We start from the raw sequence: 12722 nt of genomic DNA, 5'->3' as shown, positions 1-12722 counted from the left end.
TAGTGATCTTTCTTTGGAATTTGTTAAATGCTTTGTTTTTCAGTCGATTTAAAACCTAGAGTAGCGTAAGTAAGAGATTTCACAATATGTAGGTATCAAAATCTTTTAGTTCCTCTTAAAAAAAGAATTAGGTAATAAGAGATATTCCATTTGTTGCAGTTTTTCACGAAATGTGGAACGAGTATTCGAATAAAAGATGATAACCACTGTAAGAAACTTTGACTAAATCATAACGACAAAGAAACAGGTTTAAGTAATTTAACACAATTTTCTTCAAATACCTACAAGAGATGTGAAGGGTGGATTAACATTATCATATTATGTAAGTGTTTGGTCTAGGTTACTTATTACTGTAGTAAATTACTTAAACCCGATGAGTTTCGTTGTCGTTATGATTTATAACTTTAGTCAAAGTTTCATGATGAGGCCACTATATTTTATGATACTCTCCAAGCCATCGACAAGGGAGATTCAAGTAATTCAAATAACTGGCACCGTAAGTGTACTGACAAAAACTTTACTTTACATATGGTATACTTCAAGTAGGCAACAAGTAAGATAAATAAGCATAAACAAAAGATGCATTAAAAGCACTGGCAAAACTTTTAAGGTTATCTGTCGTACCCATTAAAATATGTGAGAATATTCATCTTTGCAATGAGCCGATGACACTCGAAGAATTAATCGATTAGTATCAACCCTGTTACCCTGAGAATCGCATTGTTAGTGTTAGTATTCTATGTATTATCTGTTCACGATCTTTATATAGTAGGGTTAGCCATGAAAATCTAGTGAGTTTGTTGGTTATTCGATGCAAAAGAATAAACATTTCCTGAACTTTTTTCGTTAGGTTATGTTTTATTAAATTAAAAAATATGCCGGAAATGTAAACATTGTTGCCGATACTTTCAGTTTTCAGTAGCAATGACCAAGTTAACGGTATACATTTCTTAGAAAGCATAAAACTTTACGCTATTTAATACAGTTTCTCGGTTTTTTGTAATTGTTTATTTCATATGTGTTCTGCTCGCCCACTCTTCTTAGAAATCGAAATTTAGACCTTTGTAAACAGCCTATTCCGATATCTTCCAACTTCTTTTTTCACTTTTCTAAGATTACTAAAAGGAGTAAAAGGGTTGGTAAAAAACAACAACCTTGCTCTAGTACTTTGATGGGTTTAGCTCTTCTGAAACATTTTTCCGGCCTTAAATTGAATTATTTATCTATATAGCTATTACTAATGCTTACGTAAGTGCTCTTTATTTGCTTTTACTAAGTACTTCCAAACGCTTATTAATAAGAACGTTACTATACGCCTTCTCCAGGTCCATGAAAAGTTACAAAAAAAATGAAAATGCTTAAAGTTTGGCGCAAAGTAACAACGTGGATGATCTAACTAAAATTATATTTATTTTATTGTACGTCAGGTTGTTTTTCACATACTACCTTGGTAAATTTAGAATGAAAGATGCGTAAAAATATTAGCTTCCGAAATGCTCGTTGGCATTGTATTGGAGTTGGTTTTATGCAATTCCCAAATTGACGTCTCACAGAGCCAAAGAAGTTTTCCAGACAATCCTGATTTAGACGTCTGGTATATATATTTTTTTCTAATTCCGCATGTAACATTAAAAGACTTCTTAATGTTATTTGCCAACAGATCAGTGATTTTATAGTAGATGTTACATCCCTACCAACTGAATTAATGACTTTTAAATGTTTAAAAAAAATTATCATTTTATTTACAAAACAAATTTGAATAGTTGACCCTGAAAATATATCTTTAAATTTTTTATGGGAATTTTCATTGCTTTGTTGGGAGTTTAATAGATCAAATAATTGATCCACATTTGCTACAAATGTGGTTATTGTTGCAGGCAGCATATGGAGACAAAGAGCCAGTTGCCATATACGTTGACATCCCAAATGCAACATGCTCACTAAATACCTGAGCTGCCAAGTAGGGGAACGAGGGGCTTGTTGTAACAGTTTTTAGGAAAACGAATATAATTTGGTATCTATTAGCTGTTTGACCATTATAAAAGTATCTATTGGTAGTCTAACTATTCCCCTATTGGACTGAACAGGCAAAAGGTCAAAATTGTTCATCTTCACTTCACGCCAGGCATTTTCTTAAAAAAAGTGCATTGTTACAACTTGTCCCGTGGTTGGGGCTAGTTGTAACAGCTATCAGACAGGTAGTAACAGTAAAAATAAAGCTGATGTTGACACATATTTAGACTTTATTTTTCAAAAATCAACACAACACTTCATTATATACAATTTTTTTCAGTAAAACTGAAATAAACTTTTAGAAAAAGAGTCAACACTAAAGATTTGAGTTTTGTCTTCCTTTTTCTTAATATATCTGGAAAGCGATATATGGCATAGGTCAAAATTTTGGCTCGCTTTGTGTATGCTAGGTGCGAGATTTGTAGAAGTGAATTTGGGATAAGTTGTAACATCTTACAACTTGCCCCAAAGATAATGTTACAACATGCCCCGTAGCACAATTTTCTACATTTAATTACATTTCGACAAAATTATGTGGCTTACCGTCAAAATGTGTAAGGAATATGAAAGCTGACTAATTTTTGAGCTACATGCAAAACTAGAAGTTTTAAATTAATTAATAACTGATACGAAAAACCAAATTTTACTAAAGCAATATTTTACATTACTTGGCCAAAACGAAACACGTGCACACATCCACTCACTGCGCTGGCTGAAGGAATAGTGGTTGTGATGACATGATGTCTTATGGTGCAAGAATTAAATTCAGTAAAAAACCTGACGTTAAAGAGTTTAAATTCCGGGTAAAAATTTAGTGTTACAACTTACCCCTGTTACAACAAGCCCCTAGTTCCCCTATACTCGCATTTTTTGAAAATTATTTGGATAAATGGGCGGTAGTTAATTTGGGCACAGCTCTAAATTGTTGTTTAACATCAGTGTTATAAAAATGTATTAAATGAATTTTCTGAATTAATTCCCCATTTTTAGGATCTAATAAAGTATATGAAAAACATATATTTCTTAGGCCCTTTAATAAATGACAGACATCAAAGTTATAAAAAATTGTTCTATGCTCATTCAACTGATAATAAGGTTTTTCTGGTGTTATTTTTAATGTATTAAAAGCAAAGCTATAGAAATTGGAACCCATGTCTGAAATCAGTTGTCGTACGTTAAGCCCAATCTTAACCATTTCGTCAATAATCTCAAATACAATTTTTTTTAAATATTCCTCTTTGCAAGTAGTGTTAACAAATATATACGCGAGAGGTTGCTTCCAGTTTATGAATATTCCTCTCGCCATTAACACCATCACATTATTTGCAATTAATGATGTTTTTTCGGAGTTATATTGCTCAAAACCGACAACTTCATCTCTGCCAATGTCATAATACAAATTACATTTAATGCTCATTTCATCCATCGTTAAAACACAATCTCGCGCCTCGTCTGCCATTCGTAGTGTTTTTAGTTTTAGAGCATTAAACAATGATACATTAACACCAGGTTCAAGAAGCCATTTTTGAGTCATTAATTGTAAACTCTGAACTGTAGGCAAAAAGAAAATGTTGGAAAATGCTGGAAAGTCTATATGCTGCTGGTGATGAAAAAAATAATCTTAAGGCCAATTGCTTAAAAGTAACAGAATATCGTAAACTCTTTTTACTTCCAGTTCTTTCCATTTGTGTGTATAAATTTAATTGTGTTTTTATAAAGGTAGCAATGTTTTCCGGTAAAACCTTGTCACATAAATAATAAAATTGTGCATGCTCATCACGTTCTTTTTGAATTGGAGCAGTTGATCTACCTTTTGCCTTTTCTAGTTCCAAAGTGTAACGGAGTTTTCTTTTTCTGGGAGTATGGGCGGATAAAGTTGGGCCTGTCTGTGTCGCAACAGAGTGACTCGTAGAAGCGACTGACTCATCTGCTGAAACCCCTGGCTTTTCAGTGGACATTATATCTGTAAAATTTTGTTTTTGTTATTCATGTATGTTGTACGTACTTATATAAATTACAGTTGAATTTCAAGAATTTGCCTGTTGATTTTGGTGGTTCTAAAATATGAGCTGAAGAAATTTCACTAGACTCCCCAGTAGGACTTTCACTCTTTGTTCCAATTGGTACATGTTCTTCTGCAAGTAGGATAATTTAATTAGTAACGTACAAGAATAAAAGGATGAAACTATATTACCCAACGAATCACTCATTGCATCCTTTTTCAGTCTGTTCCTTTGCATTGGTTTGGAGAAAAATGTGCTGCACAAAGCACATAATTTTTGTGGCCTTTTATCTTTTGGAAAATCAGATCGTGTCGGCCAATAGCCGTTGACCACTGATGGAACCTAAAATTGTGATAAATTTTAGTAAACGCATTTTTTTTATTTAGTTTTATTATTATATATGTTGTAAGCATAAGATTTCGGTAAGTTATAAAAGACGAGCAGGACAGAATTAAGTACGACTGTTTATCGTGTAGTAGAGGTTTAGCATACATGATTGGAAATTCGGAAAAGATACCGAGTCGAATCCCGGCATAAAGCCAACTTTTTTTTGTCCTAACATTGTTTATTAGATTATTAATAATGATACAGTGCCTTTCTTAATCCTGCCCATAAGAATTTACGTCTTAAAACTTTCGGTCGTGTTCATAAATTTTCAAGCAGGATTGTCAACTGAATTGGCAGAAAATTAAAACTAGTTTATTATAAATCAATTTCAGGCCATTTTACCGAAATAATTACGGAATTGGAATGAAAATAAATTTATTGATTTCACCACTAACTCTCAATCATAGTCACGTTATGACCCTTGGTGAGGGCCTTCTGGGCAAGTTACAAATTTAGTGTACTTTTTATTTCCCGAGCGTAAGCTATGTTTTGTTATAATTTCGTAATTATTTTGTTAAATTGATTAATAAAAGACTAGTCTAATCTTCGGCTAAATTTCACTTGAAAATATTTACTATAAAACTCATTAGCGCAAGTTTTAACACGTGAATTCCTACGCTAACGTTAAAAATAGCACTGTAAAATTGTGATGAGGTGGAACTTAGAAGGAAGTCAAAAATATTAAATAATGGAAATATTACTTACCGATTTTCAACCCCTGGAAAAGTGAAAAACTTAAATCACAATTATTGCCATTATTTGAACACACAGGAGATGCACAGTATTTGTGAGATTTCCTCATTATTCGTTAATTTGTAATCGTAGATTTGCAATCTTTCTGAAAATGTACCGCAAACGGACTAAATACTCCGACGCTCGATTTAAAAAGACTGGTAGTGAGGTTGATTATAAGCAGTGAGTATAGATGTTAAATACGTAGTCACTGTTATAAGTATTAGTTGTCCCTTCAGAACTGCCATAAAACCCCACAATAAAGAAACAAAAGAAATTGTGTTTGTAGATACAGAGGAAGTACATTTTCGTTCAGGAAATAGGGATTATGAATACCTTACAGGATCGTAAAACCAAATTGCTTTCAAAACTATTGCAGGTAAGGGTGAAAATATTTCATATGTGCCATAAGGAAGAATCGAATTGTCCACTTTTGAGACATTTTTTTTGTGTTGAAGCGGTATAGAAAAAATATTCACTCTGCAATGTTATTTAAACATTTTTTTGATGAGAGGAGCAAATTTGTTCCTTTATCGTTTTTAGCTTGACTGTGCTTCATTTTCAACAGAAAAAGGAGGCACATTTTTTTATTTTAGGTACCAGTACTTTAACGTTAAATAAAAACCACAAGTACGTAATGCTATTAAGTATTTTATTAATAAAAAAATCATGTAAATTGTACACGAAAGTGAGCGAAGCTCATTTTTATTCACCGAGAAAAATGTTTAGCACAAACTCGTAGGGCGAGTGGGCTAGTTCTTCGAGTAAATAATATGTTTAACTCGCGTGCTTGTATACCAGTGGATTGTTTAATAAGTAGAAAAGTGGTAGTTTTCCAGTAATTGTAAAAAAAGTTTTACATGAACATAGAAACCCCGCTTTTCCTACGCAGTAAACACGTAAGTAGTTAAATCCTATTAAAATTCAGTTGCCTGGAATTTATAGGTTGAAAAGTGTCTACACTGAGTTAAAAAAGTACATTGGCGAACAAAAGCTCATTTTCCAACTTTTTAAAATTTGGAAAACCGTATACTACCGACCGATTGTGAATACAAATATTTCGCGGGAACGGGGTCCCAAGGTCACATCCGTTCCACAAATATTGCTGAAGTTTCGTTACTGATCTACTGTGGTATTATGCACCCAGCGACGAATGGACGAACCATTTTGATAGATCCATGTTTCATCCAAATACACGAAAGTCAAATTTTGACAAGAATTTAGAAACTGTAAATATGTTCTCTAAAAAGTAATTTTGGCTGCAACGACATGTTTTTGTTCACATATAATTTTGCGACCATTTACTTCCCTGTGTTTATAACCCATTGACTTAAGAATTTTGTATAATGTGATTCGCCCCCCTTTAAATTCCAACTGTTCCCTAGAATATGTCAAATAGAGTATCTACAGTGAAATATTCGTTTTTTTCATTAAGTTGCCAAATTTGTCGTTGCAGGTCTTTCCGAAACATATAATTTGTAAATTAATCCGATCGTTTTCGCTTGCCAGATAGTGATGTTTTTAAATTTTGGTCCTCTGTTGATAAAATTTTCGCCACAGTTGATGTTCCCACCTATGAAAAAAAAAAAATTAAAAAATATTTTGCAGCGTATTTTTACATTACAGAAAATATGTTCGAGACCCTCATAGTTACTTCTTCGAAAGATCGGGTCTGTCTTTTCGAAACTGCAAAAAACATTTTTATTGCAATTTTTTGTTGCAGTACAACTATTTTAGGCATTTTCTTTTTAAATAATGTCGCAATGATCTGTGAATCTATCACAATGACAAATTATCTATGCTGACAAAATTAAAACATTTGTTTGCTTGATTGCGTCTAATAATTCTGATCTAATAAATGAAGTAGAAAAGACAGACAAAAAACTAAATCATCAAATCAGTTTATCCAACTTAAAGAAAAAATATCATAGCCTACTTTACTATATAAAGATCGTGAATGGATAAATACCATAATACAAAAATATTAATTATTTTATTATTAAAATGCTTATTTAAAAAAATTTGCAAAAAAAATAAACAAAAACTGGATTTCTTTTTTCGATTAGAGAGTATGACGTCGTATTTTCTTGTCGAAGGCATAAATAATAAATTATACTCAGGATAATAATAATAGTGATATATAACTTATAAAGCTTTTAGGTTGCTTGACTGAAAGGATTAACAGTTCTGCAAATCGGAGGTCGTAAACTAGCCAGCTTAAACCGTAATAATAATAATGCTCATCTAATTCCAAGAACCTTTATTCCTTTCGGGCAAAGGATTTGAGAGGAGGAGATCATTAACATAATCCAAAGCACTTTATCGATGTCTTCCTATAAAACAGAAAATTTCACTGTTTCCTAACTAGCTATTCTGATTATAATGAATGTTATTGTTTTTAAGACACGGTATTTCAGGGTTAACAAACCTTGGTTACAGTTTTAACAAAATTTTAGCCAAGAACCGGTACTTCAGAGCCGAAACTTTGATGAAGTTTACTTGTTTTAAATAACATTTTTAAACATTCTGTTGTTATATTTGCGTAAAAACTATTCTTAAGTAAGTGCAGTTGACATGAACCTAGCTAAAATTTAATAATTTAAGGCTGGCGTCTGGTTCGGTTTAGCCCTATACTAAATACATTGAAAACATCGTCGCGGTTTCTGGAGTTGCATTTTAAAAATATGAGATATATCGCTTTAAAAATGTTATATTTCGAATTAACAAACTTCAGTCCAGGGGACCTCCATATTTATATTCATATCTAGTATGCAGTTTTTACAAAAAAAAATTATAAAGTTGAACAACTTTTACATCACATTTTAACCGGCACATTGATGCAGTTTTTGACGAAGTGCTGAAGTTTTTTGCATTCTGAGATAGGAGGTCCCCTGGGGAAAAGTGTCAGCTTTCTTTTGATACCATTTATAATATTAAAAAATCCACGACTGAGGTAAATAACTCGCGAAAAGTCAAAATCTATTGAAACGAGAAATCGGCATTAAACGAGCTGTGATGCGGTAGCAGAATGCAGGTTTACTTAAATTCTGACTTGGTTGGAGATTTCAGTATTTTAAAAATGCAATTCCGGAAACTACGACGATGTTTTCAATGTATTTAATATCGGGCGAAACCGAACCAGACGCCACCCTTAATAACTTAAGCTAAACCATTTATGACAACGTACGGTAATAATCCCATAAAAATGGATTCATGCTGTAATCAGTCGTATATAAAGAGGGTCGTATTTAAAACAAAACTAGATCGAGTATGATGTACACACTAAAAACAAACATTTCGCTTAACCATATTTTTTTGGTTTACCCGGCAACAGAAATGCAAGGCTTTTAAGAACCCTCTAAATAAAGAGGTTACAAAAAACAGTAGAGTTTATGATCCTCAGGAAATACTGAACTTGTTGTTAAAACGGTTTAAGTGTAAGGCGATTCACACAAAAATGTTTAAAGCACTGCGCAACCGTAAAAATTAGGTTGCCTGTTTCAGGAAGGGTAAATTTTCAAGATGACGAGAAACCCGGAAGACTGATTTCCCTGTCTACCCCAGAAAATATTGATGCAATTCACTACATGATTTTTTTCAGAAAACATACAGGGTGATCAAAAAAACACGGATAAGCTCAATGGTAATTTGCTGAGAAACCACAAAAAAAACTCACTTCAGAAAATACTAAACTCCAAAGTTGAAAAAATTAACTTCATTTATTAATAGGATTACCAGAAAGAAAAATGCAAATAGACCTAAACTTGTAAATAATATATTATACAGCTGTCAATATTCGAATATAAAATCACTAAGATATGGTAGAGACTACGAAGAAGTGGCTAAAAAGGAACATAGTAACTAAAGAAAGTCTCTATTATATACAAGCCTGGCGGTTTATTTATTGACAAAAAAATACTTTTTTTGGAGCTTCTCCTACTGGAGTAATAGAACAAGATTATTTTAGTAGAAATTACATGCCACCATGCGTCCTACCAACTAGAACTTTTTCCGGATGAAGCTATTGGACTAAGCTAACAAAAACGTTCTGTAAAAAATAAAAAAGGTTATCAAATACAAGTATCAACATGATAGGAAGACTGACAATTAGGAGAATTATGCGCAATGGCATATTTTGATACACAAAAATGGAAAAAAAGGGTAGATTTTTATACAAAGTGTTAACTATCAAGTAATTTAGTAATATGATTGAACAAGTTAATTTGATTGTTCCCAGATTTGTAAACAAAAAAACACATAATTAAATAGAAGAACACAACTGGTTCGAGTGAGTTCGAGAATTTACCTCCACGTACAGAAATATGCTGTTTCAATGAATTTTTCCATAACAAAGTATAAAAACTATTTTTGACATTGTGATGACGTCATTAACAAGTGGTGTTTCATTAGAAATGGCAGAGGCTCTATATTTCTTTGGATTTGTATGTTTAATACCAATTTGTTGGATGATTTATAATAATCACGAATTAAATACAATAAATTTGTTAGTTTTTTTTTTAGTCCCAGAAAATAAAATGTACTTTATATTTATGTACTTTGGGTACTTTACGAATTGGTTCCAAGTGTACGCATAATTAATAATTTGCTCGTTCTCTCAGTTACCATCGTTAAAAAAATGAGTAAAGTCCACCAAAAGATAAATGCAAATGACTCCAATTATGAGTGTTGGCGCTGGAAAATCTCCAGCCGCTTTCAAAGTTGTACCCTGAGTAAAGCTGTCATTCAAAATTAGTCGCTATCTTTGTAATTTTCCAGTACCGTATTTGTTCTCTAGTAAATGCATTCCTAATGCGTACCTAATGGTTTTACTGCAGGCTGTGGTCTAAAGCACTAAATAAATAAATTTTGTATTACAATCTGCTAGTCTAATGCATTCCTTGAATTCTTTTTGTCGGCAACCATATATCGATCCAAGGTCATATCTCGTTAAAATGGTACCTGGAATGCCTTAATCCCTCACCTCAACCTCGGTCCAAACTGATAAGAGCACCTATTGTAAACTTAAAGCAAATTTTAACTGTCCCTTTTTAAAGTCCTATTCTAAAATCCATTCAACTAGAAACAAACGTGAAATTAAATACTTAAGCCGGAAAGTAGACGTATCATAAATGAAGTACCTTAGTTAGGCAACGGCAGAATTTATTGCAAAAAATTGTAATAATTATTATAAAAACCACATTTTAAGATTTCCAACTGAATTTGAATTTTGAAAAATGTGTCTCATATAAATAGAACATTATTGTAAATTAGAACAAATTTTTTGACTTCATGAATGCTAATATTGTTCAAATTATTAAAATGATTAAACTAAACTAAATTTGCTCCCGCTCTAAATAAGGCTAATTAAAGTCAGGTAGATATTTGCCATGCCCAAGATGCGAAGATGACCGCGGACCGGAATTACGATGTCGATTTAGTGAGCACCCATACTGGCCAGGAGTTGAGATTCACTAATAATCAAAGTTAGGCAACGTCGAAGTGATGAGGAATTAATCAGACAAATATTAAATATGACGGCGCGACATCAGGCGATAAATTGTGCAGTCTCAACCTTACTGGCTTTTGATTCAGTTCTGATCAAGATCATCACAAAAATTGTGATGTTAAACAGTCATTTTTAATTTTTAAAGCAATTTTAGCATCCAGGACAACTCGTATAATTGAGGAAAATCTAGAAAAAATTTTAATTGTTATTAGGACTTCAAGAAGTTGTAGACCATCGGACCCCAATGAGCATCACATCCGTGATGCCTAAGCCTGCTAATAATAATTAAGACGTAATTATAAAACATCGAGAAGGGTAGATAAAAGGCCTTTTGATCTTTTATTGGAATATTCTTTCCACATTTCGTGAAAAACTGCAACAATCTATCTTTAATTTATGGTTTTAAGTAGAATTAAAAGATATTTTTTTGCCTATATAATTTGGAACTTCTTTTTTTTTTCAACCCTTTATGATTTTAATACGACTGAGACAAGAGAACATTTGTCAAATTTCCAAGAAATAACAATAATGAGACTCCGTTCCGCAGGTGGTCATCTTAAGCTGCCCATTAGGAAACAATCGCTTTTCGAAGAATTGGTAATCATTTCTATACCCCACCTTAACCACCCCTTGTATTTAAACCCTCCCTACACCGAAAATGTTTCATTTCTTCGCATTCGTTTAACGGGTGTTTGTCGTGTTAAGCAAATTATCTGTGTTCTTTCAACAATGCGGAAGTCACCAACTTCAAGCTCTTATACACGTAGCGACGGTCCTCCGTTTGTTGGAATTCTCTTCTGCCCCGAGTGCAACAATATGCTGTACCCAAAAGAAGACAAGGAAACCAAGACTCTTTACTACGCCTGTCGCAATTGTCCACACAAACAACTTGCCCAGAACAAGTGCGTTTACGTTAACAAGATCGTGCAAGACGTAGACGAATTGAGGAATATCGTCCCTGATGTTATCAATGATCCAGCTTTGCCGAGGACTGATTGCCATCCATGCCCTCAGTGTGGTCGTCGAGAGGCAGTTTTTTTCCAAGCCGATAGCCGAAGAGCTGACAGTGAGATGAGACTGTATTATGTGTGTCGAAACCCAAAGTGCCTTCTTCGGTGGACTGAATAAATCTAACTGACAAACGTAATGTGGAACATAATTTTTCAAATCTATACAATTTTATGTATGATGTGTGTCTATCAAATAAATAAATAGGTATGTAAGTTCCAAAATGTTTTTCTCCTTGACAATAAGTTTGAGGGTATGAGACCCAATGAGACAAAAACTCAATCATTTTGAATTTTTGAGCGACGTCGTCAATAATATTTCCCTCCCTTCTGAAGGAATTTAACTTCGGTTTCTCTTAACTGACTTGTCATTCTCTCGCTTTTCACTTCCTGAAGATCTCCGTTACGAAAGTGAGCAAAACGTGGAAACCTTTCTTTAATTTCACGTTTCAAACCCGAAAAACCTCTTTATATCAACTTTTATAACTAAATCCAAACCATTATGACAATAACGACAGTAATAATCCTTGCGGTACGGGCCCATAAAAATGGGCTCATGTCCTATGGTCGTCTATAAACAGGGTCGTACTTAAAAGAAAACTGGATCGGGTATATGGTTAACTAAAAACAAACACTTTTTGTTAACCATAAGTTTTTGGTTTACCTGGCAATGGAAATATAAGACTTTGCAGAAGGTTATGTATATTTTTATTATTTAATTTTTTTTGTTAAAGTATCTATAGTGAACCAAGAGTTATAAGGTTATATGGCCATCATAAAATCATCCCATTGTGTCAAAGTTAAGTTGTTTACAATAGAAAAGGTTTTAGGGTCGTAAATAACGTATCCACTGCAGCTCGACCGGCTCTTGTGGTTTCGTTCAGGGGTGGCTTTCACTAAATATGAAAATCCACCACTCCACTATTTCTTTACTACCTGCAGCCGCTGAGGGTTCCGAAATAACCACTCGCTTTGAAAGCCGGCTCTGTTAAATATGAGCAAGAAATGTTTAGAAGATGATTTATTGCCAACCGGTAAGCTTAGTGCGAACCACACAAAGGGGGTATTTATTTG

At 33.2% G+C, this 12722-nt stretch overlaps 1 protein-coding gene across 1 annotated transcript; it reads left to right on the top strand.

Annotated features, from left to right (window-relative positions):
* The first annotated feature begins 10539 nt into the window (after positions 1 to 10539).
* Positions 10540 to 11769, top strand: LOC135129914 (DNA-directed RNA polymerase II subunit RPB9-like). The gene is made up of 2 exons (XM_064057180.1): positions 10540 to 10618; positions 11189 to 11769. Exons 1-2 carry the CDS (start codon positions 10540 to 10542, stop codon positions 11767 to 11769), a joined length of 660 nt encoding a protein of 219 aa, XP_063913250.1.
* Positions 11770 to 12722: the final 953 nt, after the last annotated feature.

This window comes from Zophobas morio, unplaced genomic scaffold, assembly GCF_036711695.1.
Source record: "Zophobas morio isolate AGI-343-1 ecotype UQ-CSIRO unplaced genomic scaffold, CSIRO_AGI_Zmor_V1 ptg000017l, whole genome shotgun sequence".
Lineage (NCBI taxonomy): Eukaryota > Metazoa > Arthropoda > Insecta > Coleoptera > Tenebrionidae > Zophobas > Zophobas morio.
Note: the sequence above shows the minus strand (reverse complement) of the source record. Positions and strands in the feature narration are given on the sequence as shown.